Source organism: Pezoporus occidentalis, unplaced genomic scaffold (genome assembly GCF_034315485.1).
Source record: "Pezoporus occidentalis ecotype Australia unplaced genomic scaffold, CSIRO_AGI_Poc_V1 ctg182, whole genome shotgun sequence".
In the NCBI taxonomy this organism is placed as follows: Eukaryota; Metazoa; Chordata; class Aves; order Psittaciformes; family Psittacidae; genus Pezoporus; species Pezoporus occidentalis.
In genome coordinates this window covers 466205-485185 of record NW_026913662.1, presented here as the reverse complement: position 1 = coordinate 485185, position 18981 = coordinate 466205, and the positions used below count along the sequence as shown (strand labels likewise).

Genomic DNA, 18981 nt, shown 5'->3' with positions numbered 1-18981 from the left:
GGACCCCATGAGGGTTACATGAGGGTTTGGATTAAATTATCAAAATTGTTCTGCAGGTTTTGAAATCTATGGCTTTACAATGTCTGCACTTTTTTCTCTGTAAATGAAGATGGATTCAAAGACTTCAGGATTCTGATTTCTAGTTTACTATATATGAGAACTGACTCCTTTCTTCCTATGTCAAAATGCTTTGTGCTGAGTCAGCCCAAATTAAATTTTCAGTTGCTCTGTTTCCCTGTAGCAACACCAGCATTAGTTTCAAATGGTTAAAAAAAATCATCTTTAGTTTCTAGTTTCTGCTTCCTGATCAGATAGCTGTTGGGGAAAGAAGTCTGATCACAGTTGGCCAAGAAATAAAAGTAAAGGCTCCTGGGATGCTAACAACAAATTACACAATAATGGAAATAGGAATTCTTATTTATAGTTTTACTTACGGGAAAGTGCTAACTAAGTGGTAATTTCTTACATCTCACACAATAAGTAGGAGGGCTTTTACAGCATTTCTATGTGGAAAGTTACTATGTGAAGTACATAGAATCATAGAATCATAGAATAGTTAGGGTTGGAAAGGACCTTAAGATCATCAAGTTCCACCCCCCTGCCACGGGCAGGGACACCTTACGCTAAATCATATCACCCAAGGCCTCGTCCAACCTGGTCTTGCACACTGCCAGGGATGGAGCATTCACAACCTCCCTGGGCAACCTATTCCAGTGCCTCACCACCCTCACAGGAAAGAATTTCCTCCGTATATCTGTTTCCCAACAAAGAAAAGGACAGAGTTCTATATCATTACAGCAACTGCTGCAGATGTATCTAATGATGATTTCTGTGCATACAGGAATACACTGTTCTTTAAAAAAAAATAGGTTCTTTTTCACTTTCACAGGGCAGTACAAGGAAAGCCTGTAGCTGGGTAAGACCATTTCTGTGATGTTTGCAATTTATTCGAGAGTTGCTTGGGTTATAGTGACACCTTATGGCAGTTCTACAGTATCTTACAGATCGTTTTGAAAGTTAAGATCTTTTTACATCCTGTCACTGTCAGCAAGGATCTGCTTTGATGTTTCAGAAATACTTTTTTTTTCTTTACTCCAAAGACCATTCCATCTCTTCAAATCTGTGGTTTCCCTTTCACCTTTACTGGGAAAGTACATTTTAAAGGGGTTTTAGGGTTGTCTTCTTTCCATGTCCAACAGGTAATCCATGCCAGGCAGTACATGCTATTCAAAACCATCTGTGGTGATACCCAACTTGTGAGTACAGTGTTTTACTGGATTGAGTCACCAAAATATAGCATGTAGTTTATTGTGTTTCTTTAATCCCAGATTAATCCCAGCTCTTTAAAAGAAAACATCTTGATAGAAGTCAATAAAAAAATTCTGTCCTTTTAAATACTGTTGAAAACCAAACCTGTGGGATATGTAAGTAAATGTCCAAACCAGCTACTCTGTGAAGATCATAATTTGTAAATCCTAGATCACAATTTGCAAACCCTGCCTTCCTGGGCCTCTCCTTTACATGGATTTTCTAGTGTCTAATAGGAGCTATCTCACTTTACAGCCCTTCCCTCAGCTGTAGTGCAAAGTAGTCCCACTAATGAGCCAATCGCTTCTGTAAAACTTACGTGAATTCCTTACACTCTCATCAAACAAGCACTGAAAGTGGGCAATAGGTTCAAAGCTGCAAAGGGCTGAGAGGGAATGAGGAAGAAGGATGACTGAGCAGTCACATTCGTCCTAAAAACAGCTAAAAATCTAAATATGCAACTTTTTTAATCTCATTGAACAAATTAACTCTGTTTAAAATTAGTATTTTAATTCCTGTCAATCTATATCAATGACTAAACAGAATGTCATTTCTTACAACCTATAAATTAAAAATTGCAAGACCCACCTATTTTTGCCAGACTTCAAAAGATATTCATCATTCTAAGGCAGCTGAAATCATTGGCTAAGCACCTAGCACCAGCTGCAGGGTTTTTGAAGAAGTAGTGAGGATATCAGTCCCTTTTCCACTTAAAATCACTGGGTTTTCAAAGTTAAGAAACTGAGTAACACAAAAGCAGCAAAACATTCTCCTCCCTTGCAGTGCATACAAAAGAACTGAAGAAGGATGCAATTCATCAGCTTCGCCACCTTGAAAGACGTGGTGAACAGCAGTGCACAGGTCAGGACAGTACTTGTAACTACCAATACTTTTGTTCAAATAAATTTGTTTTAAAACACACAGGTTTAACAAAGTTCCTTTTTTATGAATCTAATATTTATGCAGTTTTATATAATGAACATTTTATCTACTTTCACCAGAAAAATGTGTGCTACAGCAAAATGGGGGGGGGGAAAGGAGCAACTTACTCAGCTTTCTAATCACAGTCATTCAATCTAACAAAGTAGTCATTTCTAACAAAAATAAATACACAGAAATGAAACATTCCAGTTAGTGTTATGTCTAAATTAAATTTGAGCTCAAGCAGCTGCCCGTCAGCAGCAGTAGTTATCAGGACCAGTTAAGCTCCCTCATGAGGCTGCTGCAGCCAGCACCCTCTGCACAGGAAACTTAGGAATTTGGGCAGAGCATATGGGGACTACCTCAAAGAAAATGGGTCCATGCCTACGGGCCTGGTGCTGGCTATTTTCATTTTGGCAGGTGGCAGTTTCCACTCTCCTTTCTTCTTCCCCTGAAATCTGCCTCTCTGCTCTGAATTATTACTCTGGGATCTGGATTTGGTAATCCTCTGGATCACTTATCTGGAGCTGCTTTTAACTTTTTCCCTTGAGTCTCCCGCTGTCTGTAGGACAGATAGCAAACACATGCCTACTCATCAGCCACCTCCATCCACCAGTCTGGCAGCTTGCCAGAGCTGCAGCACCAAACAGAGATGTAAAGCTTCAGGTTATGTTCTTTTCTGTTGCCTTGATAGCAAAGTAATAGTCTCCAGCTGAAGAGCAAAAGTCACAAAGTACAGTCTTCAATTCAGCATCCTCTTAACAAGTATCACTAGAAACAAAATTGTCAAGAGCCCTTTGATTTTTGTTACCCTTCTGTGATTTTACACAGACATGCTCTTGGGTTTGTGCACGGGTAGGAGTTTATTTCTGAATTTCTGGTTTATAAGTTTGGCACAACAAATTGAAATCCACCTTGTCATCCACGGAGACAGTTTTCCATCTACTGAGCAACTGCAATAGTCTCCAGCTGGTGACATGAGTGCAGGACAAAAGTGCATTTATGTCTGGCAACAGGAAGAGAACATCAAATTAACCATTTCTGTTTGCATAACTCCTCACAAACAGCTCATTTCCTGCACCTCCTGAGCTGCATTCCTCACAACTGCAAACTCAATAGGGTAACACAGCTCTACAAACACTGATATAAAAAGGATTAACCTAACGTTCTAGTGTATGACATACCTAAAGGAGGGACTAGAGATATTTAAGTGATGGAGCAGAGACAAGTGTCTATCAAAATATCCCAGGCAAACAGCAATCAATTGCGAAGATTTCCAGCTTTTCCTGTTTGAAGTCTTAGGTTATGAAAGAGTTTATGAAATTGTCAATTTTAAGCCACAACAAACCAACCCAGAACATCTGGATTTCAGTACTTGAGACTTCCAGCTTAAGAAAGAGGTAACAGTTATGGATCCTACCAATGTTATAAAATGGAAGGGACAAAGAGAACATTACCACAGAAAAGGACATTAAAGTCAGATCAAGACTGATCTGCTGAACAACCTAAGGCAGGCATTTTCTTGGCAGGGTGTCATCGAGTATGTGTCCACCTTACTGAAAGTTCACTCTCTTACCTTCTGCTACTATTGACTGAAAGCTGGCATATAACAAGGCTGTACTCCTTTGATGGATACAGCTTGTGGGAAGAATGTGGATGCTGTCATTCTTAGCAAATTAAAATGAAGAGGGAATTGGAGCCATCTGACACTTTCTATTTCAACCTAATCCATCTTCTACTCTCTCCTCCCATAACACCTCCAGCCAATGACGCTTCTAAGCAGATCATAGCTGTCTCGATCAATTTATACCAGACAAAAAGCTGAGAACTAGCTTCCTTCAGAGCGTTGGCAAACCCTAAGCCTGACAAAGCAGGGCATCTTGAAGACCAGGTTTAGAGAAAGGCCTGGTTGGTAAATAGCAATGAAAATGCAAAGTGAGATCACTGTATGGCATCGGAACCCCAGATTCTGACATGGGCTTAGTATGCTTTCAGTAAATGCTAATTTTAGAGATGTCTAGTGCATGATTTTTCCCCAGGACTTTTATTCTTTGCATGAAGGCAGTATGCAATCACATTTTAGAGATGTCTGGCGAGCATCCACTCTAAGAAATCAAATCAAACTTATGTGAGATAAAATGTATTTCAAACAAAATAGAGTGATAAAGTTTTCTACATAAGTTATTATTAGTTAATAGAAATTTTGAATAAAAAAACCCTCTGACATGAAAATATGAAAAGTTCATTTATTTCCATAGGCAACCTCAGCGTACAAAGTGATATGAATTTCTCGAAACTATCACTATACCTTTTACATATTTTAAAGTAGCTATTCTAAAAGTTGATACAAGAATAAATTTGGTTTCGAGGAGCTGTCCAATAAACCAGCTATACACTAATGCCATGCTATGACAGTTCTATTTATGAATCACAGCTGACACTATAGTAACATCACTTTATAAATCTCATGAGAATTTTAATGTTTTACAATCAAAACATAAAACTACCACTAGTACGGAGACTGTACGATTAGACAAATAAACAAGTATTAAATATTTTGCACAAGGCCTGAGTTCACTATAACACATTCTGATTTACAACTTCATCTCAGAAATCTGTACAGCAAATAGAACTGTTGCAGAGAACTTAAAGACAATATAACTTCAGGGGCTCATTTGATCTGTTGACAGAAGTGTGAGGCCTGGAAGGCAAGAGGATTCGATGGATAAGTCCAAGGTTTTACTGCCTTGTGTAATTTCCTTGTAAAGCAGACAAAACCTAATAGAAAGTAAAGTACAAGGCAGGACCTCACTTAAAAAAAAATCAGCTAACCCATCTGAAATCCTCCAGACAGGTTTCCTCACAGCTATTTCAGAGTAAAAGTTCACAATGCGTATATAAAATGCAGCATATCTCTTAACAAAGAACAAAAAAAGCGTCACATATACAACAGGGTTTTTTTTTCTGTTTTTCTCTCTCCCCATATTTCTTCCATTGGGAATGGCACAAATCAGTGATATCCCACCCACCCCCAATAAAAAACTCCTAGTCAATAAACAAAGGTCACTCAAAGTCAAAAACTTCATCAGGAATGAGAGATACAGTGTTCATAAACTTAAATTTTAAAATTTGCCTTTTCTGCTGAAGCCGTGTAGATATAAGTAGACTAAACGTGTAAATTTTTAACAGACAACAAAAGTATCATATATCAATCTTATCATTCTTAGCCTGTATGGAAGCCTTGTGGAATCTGATTAAAATCTAACTTCTCATTTAATCTTTTCTCTTTTGGTGCAACTGAACTGAAAAATCTAAATTCTGTAATATATATACACACATACTTATCTATCTACAGCCACAGATAACATTACAACAGGGGTTACAATACAAAAGTTAAAACATTTTTCTTACTTTAAAAGGCCATTGGGGTATTTGTTGAATTTCCACATAAATGTGAAACAGATGTTGTTAAAAAGACAAAACTTAACAGAAAAGGAAAGTTTTAAATAATAAGGCTTGAAATGTTGTGCACCTATACATCAAAAAAAAAAAAAAAATCAGCTTTTTACTTGGGGCACTCAACATTTGCGCAGATCTGGTAAGGCCACAACTTCCCCACAACATTTCTAAATCACATCACCATTGAGAGAGGAAGACATAGTATCTTCATTAAAACAAACTAGAACTTTCTACCCATGTTTTCTTTCCCCATCTCCCAAATAACTGGTGGACTCCTTTATGTTTCAAAAGACTCCTCTGATACTACTGTTCTGTGTTGCAGGTTCCACAAGCTGTTCTGTGCCTTATCCCCAACGCTTGCGTGATGAAAAGAAACAGAAAATCTGTTCCCTCCTCCATCCTTGAAACACCACTTTTGCCATTTCACTGTCAGTTTCTCTCCTTTTGAGTGAGGCAGACCTAGGGGATTCTAAGATAATCTTTAACTCAGTTATTTCAAGATTCCTCCCCATCAGCCTAAACATCAGCCTCTTAATCCTTCCATCTAGAAGGATTAGTTTGTTTTCTAAGACCAAGTTTTCAAAGGATGCTTCAGAGATTTTCATACTTAGAACCAAAAGGAAGCAACAGTTCTAATGTAGAAAATGCTGTCTTTGAGCAGTCACATTCATTTAGCATGCACCAGAGCAGCTAAAGCACAACTGATGTTTTTATTTAAGATAGGCAGCTATTTCCACTTCCTTTCTCCCTTTCTAGTAAACATAATATAGATAAATCAACTTAAGAATAGAATTTACTCCCTGCCCTTTACCTCTCCTTTACAAATGAATGTAAAATAAACCAGTTGGGCTGGGCAGTTCAGCGCAGACCCTGCCCTCATTTCCACATTGCAATGAAGCATAGTGGGTACACACAGTGTTGACTGTAAGATTATGATATAACCTGCCAGGCTTCCATACTTCTTCCTTTAAATTATGTTGAATACTTGGATATAAAGAGATAATTTTTTGTGCTGTAGTACTGCTCAAAGCAATAGAAAGAACTTGCATTAGGTTACTTTTTCAGTGACAGAATCTGCAATTTCTGAATCAGATACCAGTTTCAAACCTGTGTTCTCCATTTTATTTTGTATTAGGGCTAAGCAAGACCCTGTTTCAGGCCAAGCCAGATGTAACACTGCTTTCCACCCAAGTTCAGAAACAGAAGGCCCCTGGAATGCCCACATTTTGTAACATTGTGCCTTCATCTTCCTCTTTCCCAAACAACAAATTGGATGCGAAGTACAACCGCTTTTCTCCAAAAATGGTATTCGCTCTAGCCACCAGTCTTCCAGCCTCTTGCAGGGCCTTAGAATGACGTCTTCTAAGTGGAGAGATAACTGGACAAGGCTTCCTAAAGAAAAACTACTGCAGCAGGAGCCAGGTGGCGCATGGTCTTGGTAACTTACCTCCTGTGAGTCCCCTTTCCATTAAGTTTAGTAGAAATAACCAGAGAACTTCACACACGCCCAGTTTCCTGAACACACTAAGTAGGTTGTACCTACAAGGAAGCAGGATTTGACCCTCTCATTTTAACTGAAGTAATTTTCTCTTTTTTGATTTCAAGTAACTGGAAATATTTTGATAAAACTTTCCTAAGCACCCTTTTCAGTTTTTCTACTCTGGTCATTCTGAAAATTGCAGCAAACAAAAAATCAAAATCATGTTTTCAAATATAAATAGAAAAAAAAATCATGTTACTTGAGCTAGATAAAGATCTTATTCCATCACACTACCACTGCATAGAAGACTTTCTTTTAATTTAAAGTTGCAAGACTTTTTTTACTTCGTTCTTACAAACCAGTTTATATTCTCAGATAGCCCATGCCAAAAACACATACTTCAAACCCCACAGTTTAGGAGGCTTAGTATATAAAATCAAAACAAAATTTTTCAGTTAATTTTCCCTCCATTAGGTTAAATTAAAATCCAGTTCTGAAAAAAAACCCAGTCCAAGGGGATCAGTGACTGAAACCCCAGATCAGAACACTGACATTTAAGACTGCCTTTACTATGGATGTGTTAATTTAATACATTGTAGAGTCCTAAGAGATGCTATTTTTAATATAAACTTATTTTACAAATAATTTAGAGGAATACAGATTCAAGTAATTCTTCAAAGGTTTGCCTTAAGTTACTCTAGCAACCGTAGCTTTCAAAAGTTGACATAAAAGATGACAGTGTGACTGACGGTATAGAGTACTAGTAACCGTACATGAACTTAAATAGTATAACAGTTCTAGTATTGTACTTGAATTCACAGATAACATAATCTACAATGCTTACCATGAATATTAACAGCACATAAGCATCACAATGTGTTATGTATTGTTTTCTAAACACAATTTCACTGGTCCCAGGTATTTTAAAATAATAGGACTAAGGCAGCAGCTATAACACAAACAATTCTTTAAGAAATATGCTTAATGCTATTACCGCTTAGAACTGTGGAAACATAACAAAATAGAAGTCACATTTACAGCATAAGGCCCTTTGGTTTCTTAAGCAGCAAATGAAAGACCAATCTCTTCAGTGAAAGGCTTTGAAAAATAAAGCATGTAGGCTTTCCATAAAAAAGGTAACTAGTTCTTTCCTTCTCAAAATAGCCAGCTATAGTCTTCAAAATATCATGTAAGAAAGCTCCTGAAATTCGTAGGAAAGAAAAAGTTAAAACCCAACAGTAGTATCTGACAGAGTAGAGATTCTATCATGGGCAAGCTGAACATACACCTTCTGGGAAGTAGAAGAAACTACTTTATGGATTTCTGGAGAGCTTTATTGAATTTGGAGTAATACAATAAGAAGGATCTGAAATACCTGCATATTTACCATATATTCTAGAGCTTACAAATCTGTATTTGAGAAATTGCTTCCTATCAATCCATCCTTCCTAAGAACTTGAGTTAAAATTAAATTAAAATGAAAGTTTATTCTAGTCAAGGCAATTTATGGCAGTCTTCTTTTTCACACAACCATGTGCAACTTGTAAAGGGCTCTCCTTCTCCGTCTTCCTAATGGAGCCAAAACCTATGAAGTAATAATTCCAAGGTATTTCTGTAGAACTCAACACTCTTGTGTTTAGTTACACAGAAATGTTTAGTTACACAGTCTGGGTAGTCAACATGTGAATTTTACAGAGAGCATTCTTTTTAGGACGTAACTACTTATACTCTTTCTTTTCACACCAGTCAGAAGCAGTATCAAATTAATCAAAATAGTGGGATATATAATAAATGTGATTAAGTCACCACATGTATTTTAAAATCCTGCTTAAGTGGTATGTTGCTTAAGCTGTGGGGCTGGTAACAGAAATCTGGCATTATAAAAGAGGTTGCAAACCAGCATGACTGTTGAAGCAGTGTTCTTACTCTGTCCCAAACTTGCCCAAAATTTTAAAGCAACTTCTTATACCTCCTGAATCTTGTTGTAGTTTACTACCATGTTAATTCTAACAATCTTGTAAGGGAAGAAATTAAAATACTTTCTCTTCTTAGCCTCTCACAGTTACAGGTTAAAAGAGCCTTCTATGTAACATGGCTATCAAAATTTTGAGGCAGTGTAAGAATTTACTTTGTGCAAACTGTTACAGGGCAAAATGACAGTTTGTGACACATTCAGGCAACACAAGTCATCAATAAGAATTTAGCAGACACTGAAAGGACTGGGCTGCAGGGCTCCATTCACCAGCATTATTACCCCTCTTAAACATTTCTGTTGAACTTAAGAGACAAATTTTGTTGGTAATTTCATAGGAGTTGATGCAGTACACTTCTGAATAATTTTGAAATACTGAACTTCTTTTTCAACTGAATATATGCATTCTACCTTCAGTGATCTGATGTTCAATAAAGAAACAGGAATTCTTTAGCATGTCAGTACCAAGTGAATGCAAAATCAGTCTTCTTTCCAGTGCAAAAGTCTTTCCTTTGCTGGGTTGAAAGTTTCCCCAAGTCATGCTTTTACTAATTAAAAAAAAAAAGATGTTAATCAGCTTACCCATGATCCAATTTCATCAGTCTTTGAAAGAAGAAAACAATACATGTTACCCAAAAAGATCTTTTAAGTCATTGCTAGCTGAGCTGCTGTTTGTCATTGTGTTCGCTGCTTGTGCAAAGTTCTGAGGAGCAAAGAAAGGGTTACCCTGTATACCAAAGCCAGGCTGTCCTATCATGTTCATCTGAGGTCCCAAGACTGAACTGCTCGCATCTGGGGAGCCTTGTGGGGGTACAAACTGATTAACCCACTGGCTTGACTTCTGTTGAGCCAACTGCTTCATGCTAACTTTGGGTTTTTGAGGACCAAAAAGATTATCTAAAGCAGACATATCTGGGGGCTTGTTTTGTTGTGTCAGTGGAGAGATTGCAGATGCAGCATTCATAGGACTGTAATTTGGCATATTGGCAGTTGGTACAATGTTCATTGTGGTTGTTCCTGTTGCACTTGGACTGAAGAAATTCTGAGTGGTGAGACCAGGTCCCATACTGAATCCAGCAGTCTGAAAACCCATATTAGTATTTAGTCCGTTTGCTACATTTCTCTTTGTGTTGTCAACAGGTGATGAAAATCCCATTCCAACACCCATAGAAGGGACAGAAGAGAAGCTGTTTGAAGATGTAACTTTAGCTTTGTTGATTGAATGGCTAGTCAAAGATGACATATTATCTATCAAGGTATCTGTCAAGTCTTTTGTCTGCAAAATACATAAAATGCAGTTAAATGATTTTCCTGTGCAAACAGTCTTGCAACAGTCTTTATTATTGCTCCTGCAGAAGAAGCATTCGTTTTCTGGAAATTAAAATTTACTGCATGGAACAGCACACAAAATGTAATTATACACAAGAGCAATTAGATTGTACTTCTCCTTTTCTACTTAGAATTTATTGTTACACAGATTTGTCAACTAAGACTATACACAAAGTACTACTGTAACAATTTGCTTACATATCCCCAAGCTCTTTATATATTTAGTTAATAAACTCTTCAGAGCAAAACCTTTTTTAATATGTGCTTTTTCCTTATCTAGAACAATGGCCTTCCAATAATAATGTAATCTTTGGAAAGTCCTGCGATTTAAAAAGTATGAAATATTGCTAATGATGAAAATGGAAGACAGATGAAAATTTATTTTAGTTTTTCCTCAGCTGTGCCATTGTACTACCAGCGAAAAAGGTGACTCATAGGAGAAAATAAATACACTTGAAAGGAGAAAGCATCACAACTACAAGAGAAACAGTGCAGTGGTTTGTTCTTTCTCACCTGCTTCACTGGAGGTGTTATTGCAGTTGTTTGGGGCTTAAGAGGCTGCTGGTTTTTCAGCTTTTGCACCTGTTCTTGTTCTTTAGCTAGTTTTTGCTTCTCTTCCAGTGTAAGTGATGCCTTTAAAAGGGAAAGTACTGATACTAAGTTGCACAGAATGATTAGTCTTACATAGATGTTTATTTCGTAAATAGCACTGTCATCTCTATATGTGGTAGAACAATACATATTATTTATACAAAAGAGAAAAGTGCTAAGCGCAAAATCTAGTATAATATTTACCATCCAGCTAAAAATTACTTAGAGGAAATGAATACACTACCAAAAGTAGCATAATGAGAAATTGGCAGAATTGGACAGATATCAAATAAGAAGGTATCACAACAAAACCATTTTAGCTTTGTCTTCTTAATGCTGGGCATATGAAGAAAGTATTCTTCACATTTTTGGGGGTTTATATGGTTATCAACTGGCACTTACATAGAACTGCAACCTACCATGGAGTTGGAAAGAGAATTTTATTTTAAGATTGTTTAAGAGGCATTTCAGGATTTGGACTCTATTTTTGTTAATGATGAAAGATAGAATCATAAAATAATTCCCCCGTAGTCTAAAGTTAGTTAAAGAGCTCATACAACTAGAGATAGAAACAATAAAATGTATAGATTCTGGGGAGCCATTTCCATAATTAATAGCACAAAAAGGAGAAAGAAAATGATCAAAAATTTATCATCCTAATTGCTGCTTACTTTTTACAAAGCTATTTTCAAGGAAATGCTTTCAGAGAAATTCAAGAATATGATTTGAATATTTTGAATATTTGAACACTTGTCCATTCAGTGGATCTTCACACGTGACTATGTACAGTGCTGTGCTACACAAAAGCGGTTTTGCTTTTAAAGCTTTTAATATAGTAAAAATTTACACATACTCTCTTTATGCAACCCTATCAACCTTGTATTAGACAGATGGACGTAACAGAATCCCAAACCAAAGTGAAACGCACCTTTTTCTGTTTCGATGACATCTCATTCTCTTTACTATCAGACCCACTAGTTAGAAGGTCAGTTCCACTAGTATTAAACACCTTGTCAATCTGTTTAAGTTCAAAGAAACAAAACTTAGTTATTTGAAATGCTGTAATTTAAGGAAACAAAAATATTGACTAAGTAATTTTCAATTTTGAATTGCTATATATAAGCAATGCTATAACATATTGTTGCTTACCTGATTACTTGTAGTATTCGGTCTTGCCTCTTCAGACACACTCATTTGGTTAGCTATATCCAAGGATCTACACAGGGCAGAGTATACATATTAAGAAAAGATGATTTTTCAGTCACATCCACAACACTAATTCAGCAATGCAGACTATTCTTCCGCATTTAATCAATATGAACAAATTACATTATGAAAGCACTGCCATTTTTATAGATTGCCTGCAGGAAACTGGGAAATAATCTAAATTGTAAAGGTTTCCCACTGATCATTTCACATAGTTTTACTTCCTTCTTTTGAACAGGGTGACACAGGCTTCAGGTAGCCCAAGTTAATTTTTTTCAGAAATCTCACCTTGTATCAGACTCCATAAAATAGCTCTAAATATCTTCAAATATCATACACCTCTAGTAGGTTACAATGTTTATGTTTCTCCAATACAGTTTTCTCAGCAGCTACAGAAAAGCAACTTAGCATACAGAACCAAGACATAAACTGTATTAGTGGAGTTCAGTACACTTTTAATTCACTTAATGAATGAAAAATCATTGCCTTAAAATAATAAACTATGACTAAACAGAATAAAATTGAAGGACTTTAATCCATAACATAAACTGCTAATATCACAATATTATCATTCTAGGTCTAATAAATCTTCTGACAACTGTGCTTATTTGAGGTAGTTCTAGACTAAAGAACTAAGAATTACCTATATTTTTATATTGCTTTGGCTAATGTTCTCTCACATTTGCTAAAAAATTAACTGAAATTTATCTCTGCTCACTTGTTTCTTCTCTAAAACAAACATAAACTAACACTTACTTCTGTTGCTCTTGCATGACATGAAGTTGCTCAAGTTTTGTTTTATGCTCTGTCTCCAATCTATTAAGCATATCTTTTATAACACAAATAAAAGAATTGAACTGGAAAAGAAATATACAAGAAGTTTGGATTTTGCAGTGATGAAATTCAGACACATATAACTTAAAAGGCAACACCTCATAAAACTTACAATACACAATGTTAGATAAAATGCAGATGTCAAAATAATTTATAATCCACCTTCACTATCTTGCATCAGATACCCAACTACAAGCAGAGTGTATACTGGAACAGTGAAAAATACATGACACTAAGGGAAAAAAGGGGCAATGCAGACAAAAAGCACAGATGAGTATTACCAGATTCATTTAAAAAAAAAAACAAACATTCTATTAGGTATTCCATTTCCTATTATTTCAAAGCAACATAATTGCAATTCCACATTATCTGCAACATTTACGAATAAAAGGGAAGCAACATTAAGACTGCACTTTAGCTTTTAATTTGAATTGCCTTTACATTAGCAGATAACTGCTTTTGCAGGATATTTGGAAGGTGACAGTATTCATTTTGCAATTTTATACCAGATCAGTTAAATCCACTGAAAAATAACAAGCTTTAAATAGGCAAATACATTAATAGTGGAAGGTTTTGTTTGTATGTTTGTTTTTACAACAGGTGGACATACCGTTATGTATAATTTATGTACAGATTTATGGATTTTTCTCTGACAACAGTCTGAATTTATTCTCTGCCAATTATTAAGTAAAAGCATACAAACCATCATGTTCCTACCTGATTGAGATTAAGATTGTTCTCAATACTAAGAGGAATCAGATGGGGCAATACTTTTCCTGCAAGCTGTTCCTTTGTAATTCCCAACTTCTTATGAGTAAATGTACATTTGTAAATACCTAACAACATCAAAACACCAAAAAAAAAGTGAGCAAACTCCAAGTAATACACTTGAGTATGTAATGATATCTGAATGTACACTGGCTCTGTGTGCAAGCAGGGACAAACAAGTTGAAGAGCATCATAAAAGAAAGCTAAGTACTCATCCATAACAGAAATATGTTACAGCAAGAGGCTTTGCTAAAGTTCAGAACAAGAGGAGATCCAAAGTAATACTTTCCAGCTATGAAAACTGATATAAGTCAATGCATTGTTACGGTCAATTATCTGAGAATATGCATCTTTGAACAGATCAATATCACCTGGGTTAACCACAAACCAACAAGCTGCCACTAAGAAATCAGCTGTGTTAACTAAGGATATGTTCTCTCTTGGCACAGTGAAATGGCTGGTTTTAACTATAATACTGTTCTCTGACTGCATTTTACAAAGACTCCTACCTAGAAGTTTGGGGCTGTGTTACACACAATCAGAAACGATGCACCGTCTTTATCTGTTCTAAAATCACTGAGAAAAGAACACTGAGAGGCACGAGGGATCCAGTGTTAAGCCTACAAGTTCTATAGCATTTCTGACACCATTCCTCTGCTTAAACAGTCCACATCTGGTGGCAAACACTGACCATACAATGATAAAAGAAGCAGCTTTCTTCACTTTCTATGGTTAGTGTTAGAACAAAACTGTCAGCTGGCCAAAGAAAATATCACATACAAGATGGAAGGTATAATTCCAGAAAAAAGGAGAGCCTGAGTATGCAAAATTGGTTACAGCCCATCATTTCTAAACTAGGGTTCACTTACCCACTGCATCCAAGTAGAATTCAGGAGTAATACAACTGTAATAAAAGGCACACTGTCCCTCATTCTCAGGCAGCAAATACAAGTCAAAGCTGCAAGTATTGAGGGAGACAGGCAGCTTTAAATCAGTACAGAGAGATGCCTTCTTGTGCTTTTGAGCCAAACAAAATAATGCTGCCATCACATATTATTACAGCATTTAATGAGTTGCTGGTACAGTTCAACTGTTACAAATGGTCTTCTGTCTACTTCTTTGTTGTCAACAAGACAAATCGTTACTGTTTTTCAGACTTGGCCACGCAGTCCTAGTTCTATCTTGGCAGTGGCTCTGGTCATCTGGTCTCCTTCAGCCCATTCAAGATGTTAAAAATCACACATCCCTAGTTAGACAAGCACCTGAGTGACACTAGGAAAGCACACTGGGAGTGAGGCCTTCTTTTCCATATAACAAACCGTTCTTGCTCTGCTTGCTCTTTTGTGAAACCTCACCCAGACTATGCTCTTTTCCAATACAAAGGCATCCATGTTTGCTTAATGTCCAACAAAATGAGCCTAACTACACCTGCAGTAAAGAGCAGTAGATTTGTAGACAACCATTTATAGCATCTGACATGCAGGAGTGGCAAGAGAAGGCAACAGTAACACCTTAAAAGCTCCAGCAAGATGCTCAGCATCTGAAAGAAGATGGATCATGCACTCAACAGCCTCTCTGGCTGTGTGAACCATACAGTCCATGACAGTGTCACAGCCCAAGAACTGTAATGAATACTCAGAACTGCATTGTGCCTTGAAGACTAGAGATACATGTACTAGTGTTTAGAAGTGCCAGCAGTACACAAGTAACTTAAGGGGGAGGGGAGGCATACTTAAAGAACCACAGTCTGTAAGTTTTTAATAGTCATTTTAGCAATACACTATGCAAACATTACCAATGATAATTCAGAAAGCTCTCAGATTTTCAACATCAAAGCACAAAAGAGGAGAAAGTTGAAAGTATTAATTACCTAAAATTCCCATTAGCACTGCTGGTTCCTTGGATGGGATTTGTTGTAGAAACGGTAAAATATCATCAAGCACAAACCATTTGTCCAAGTACTCCAAAATCTTACCTAAGCACACTAGTGAGTTTACCCGGACCTGTGAAGTATGACAAGAATTAAACAATTACTGTATTTTTGCCTAAGAAGAAAACCCAACCTTACAAAACTCAGAAGAAAACAAGAGCTACTGAAACTGCAACCTTCATATCCAAAAATCCAAGACAAGTTAAAAGGACCCTTTTTGCGTCATGAAAGGACAACACATATAGCTACACACTGCTCACAACATTTTGTTTTTTTCTGCAGGAAAAACACTGTTAACGTATATTATGGCGGAAGACACCAACATTTTTACAGTACCGTTAACACAGTAAGTTGTTAAACACTTTAAAAAAATTGTTAGAGTAAAAAAGCAAGTGGTACTTTTGTATCTGTAAAAATTAAAGAGAAATCTCAAAAAGAAATCAGAGCACACTAACAGGCTTTTCTTGAAAGACATAACAACTAAAAAGTCAAAGTAATTAAAGGTAACATTATCTGAGGACTGAGAGATAAAATTATTAGGATACTTACAGCAAGAGAAGAAGTTTGCAAACAGGCATTTTTAATTCTTGGAATTAATGAATTTTTCATTGATGGGTAATCTATTAAATTGGCAAATGTGGGAATTATGTTCAGACAAAGCTCCTACAAAAAAAAAAACACCACAAAACAAACCAGTTTAAAAAGAAAAAAAAGAACCTTATAAGGGCTAGAAAGCATAAACAAACATTAAAATACAGATACATAAATTTTTTTCAGGAGGTATATTAATATGATTTTACAGCAAATCTTCCAAGGTAACTGTCAGCACACATGTTCTTACCAGTAGGACCTCAGAATGAACCACCTCTTGACTGGTAAGAGCATGCATGACTGCATAGTTTCTGCTGCATCAGAAATGTAGTATAAATGCGCATCCTACTTTTTGCTATTGTAGCTAGTAAGATAAGGGGGTTAGAACAAGAGTCATGTGGTCATTCCCTGGAAAATAAGGGAACTATATTTTAAGAAAACAAATTTTCTTTCAATATTCAGGAAAATATTACACAGCTTTATTTTTTTCTTTTTTTCAAGTAAACAAACACATGTATACAGAAAGTAGAGACAGCAGCTTAAAGAAAATATTAAAAAAATATTTAAAATAAAGGCTGCAATTACTATACCTGGATCTGAATCGAAGGTGCTTCTAAGGCTCTATAAACCATTGGTAGAACACTGTTCTTTATTTCATCTGGTGGAGTTTTGGTTAGAAGCAAGTCCATTTTTTGCAGAAAAATCAACAAGATCTATAAAAAGAACACAATTTAGAATCCAGAAATTTTAAGTTCAGAAACACATACTTACAATTTAAAGTGTGATTATCATATCATAAACACTTCAAAAGTTTTCTCATAACTCAGTAAATGTGATCACTTACCATGTTGCTTGCCTGAAGGCATGGAAGACAAAAAGAACTTTGACATATTATTGTACTTTAAAAACAGCAAATACAAATCAAACAAAACATGCATGTTCTAGACTAATCCTTCTGAAGTGAGAAATCATAGCACTTTTACATACTGGGATTCACCTTGCTTAGGCTTAGCCATCTGAAAGTTAGTTGCTATTCTAAGTTACTTATTCAGGCTCACTCTCCAATGCAGAGAGCTATGCAACTCGTAAGATTCATGTCTCATCTCAGATAGGTGAGATAACTTGCTACAGGTGACATTGACTATCCATTGATAATTAGACTGATTTCAGAAAACAGGTTAGACTAGCTGGATTAACTGCGGTGAATTCTATTGCAGGAATAATATAAAGCCAAGTATTTCATAGGAGGAAAAGATTTCAGTTTTGAAGACTAAAAATATGTAGCAATCAGTGTTTGCATTTAATTGTTTTTGCAAATCTGAAAAGGACATGAATGAAACCTGTTATTTAACAAGAAAAGCTCGCTCCTTTGAAATATGAACTGGATGTTTGAACATAAAGCAGACTGTTTTTATGTTAAACATTGTACTAATACAGTAATTTAGATTACACAGAAGCAGCTCAGCTGTTTTTCACTGGCTGTCAATGCTTTTCAACTCATAAAAATGCTGGACCATTTTTGATTTCTTACTCGTCTTCAACTAGAATATATTCATGCTGTTCCAATGAGCCTCTTTCATTTTTAGCTGTCTAGGGTAGTATTTGATACTTTTTATCTATTTAAGTAGAAACTAAGATGTTACAGTCACAGATTCACACACACCATCTAATAAGCAAGCAGCAGCTGTTGCACTCTTAACAATAATGCTAAAGATGTACTTCATTCATTCATACCAAGCCCAGTACTTGTCAATGTACACTTTGGTGTACTGAATTAGAATATGAATTTGCAGCAAAGCATATGCAAACTGTCTGTGGATTTCCTTAGCTATAAATCAAGGGTTTGCCTACACTGGGAAGCTATGTCAGAGTAAGATAGGATGTTAATTTACAGTACACCTATTAGTCTCCAAGAACATGATATGAAGGAGCAGTTTAACTAAATATTCTATTTTCACATTATAAATTCCCCCAAACAAAGTCATTGTGAACACTGGATAACAATTTCTTCAAACTGAATTACAGCAGCTTCCATATGATACATTCACTTCCTAAGTACCCTATGAAAGCCAACCAATAGACCAGCCCCTCATACAAATCTAGAACATCTTGAGTGTTTGGAATAAACACTGGCACCTTCTCCGTCTATCCCTCTCCACGAGTTACAAACACACAGGAACAGAATATTTTTGCCTTGCAGTCAGACCTGGAATTCTGCCCTCTGGCATCCTGAGCCCTTACACTTTTTTTTCCTGAATACCTAGTATATTAACTTTCAAAACCTGTCCTAGATTACTTAAACTTTGCCATACTGAAAAGACCATAGAGTAACAGTGAAATAAGTTATCTAGTACTTAGTCTGCATTAAAAATGTCAACAAAAGGATTTAATATATAGTATCTAGAAAGCTACAGAAAAACATCACAAAGCTTGCTCTTTATGAGCTGACCCCAAGTCTGTATTTTTGTTCCCTCATTTCCCAGGAAATAAACCAGCTCTTGCACCCATTATGCTCCAAATGCAAAACTTCTGAGACAAACATGTTGCAATGAGCATCGTCTCACAAATCTGATGGTAAACGTAGCAAACCAG

The 18981-nt window shown here is 36.2% G+C and overlaps 1 protein-coding gene across 4 annotated transcripts in view; it reads right to left on the bottom strand.

Moving 5' to 3' along the window:
- Positions 1-9605: 9605 nt before the first annotated feature.
- Positions 9606-18981, bottom strand: part of SCYL2 (SCY1 like pseudokinase 2) — a 33525-nt gene continuing 24149 nt past the window's right edge. For 3 of the 4 annotated variants that reach the window (XM_062615460.1, XM_062615464.1, XM_062615461.1), the window contains 10 exons: positions 17234-17245; positions 16980-17102; positions 16348-16461; positions 15739-15871; positions 13818-13936; positions 13023-13123; positions 12210-12276; positions 11989-12078; positions 10983-11102; positions 9606-10416 (listed from right to left, as the gene is read on the bottom strand). In XM_062615460.1, the coding sequence (XP_062471444.1) occupies positions 9769-10416; positions 10983-11102; positions 11989-12078; positions 12210-12276; positions 13023-13123; positions 13818-13936; positions 15739-15871; positions 16348-16461; positions 16980-17102; positions 17234-17245 (1527 nt within the window). In that variant the 3' untranslated portion in view covers positions 9606-9768. The remainder of the gene's footprint in view (positions 10417-10982; positions 11103-11988; positions 12079-12209; positions 12277-13022; positions 13124-13817; positions 13937-15738; positions 15872-16347; positions 16462-16979; positions 17103-17233; positions 17246-18981) is intronic. The other variant, XM_062615462.1, reaches the window with a different exon arrangement.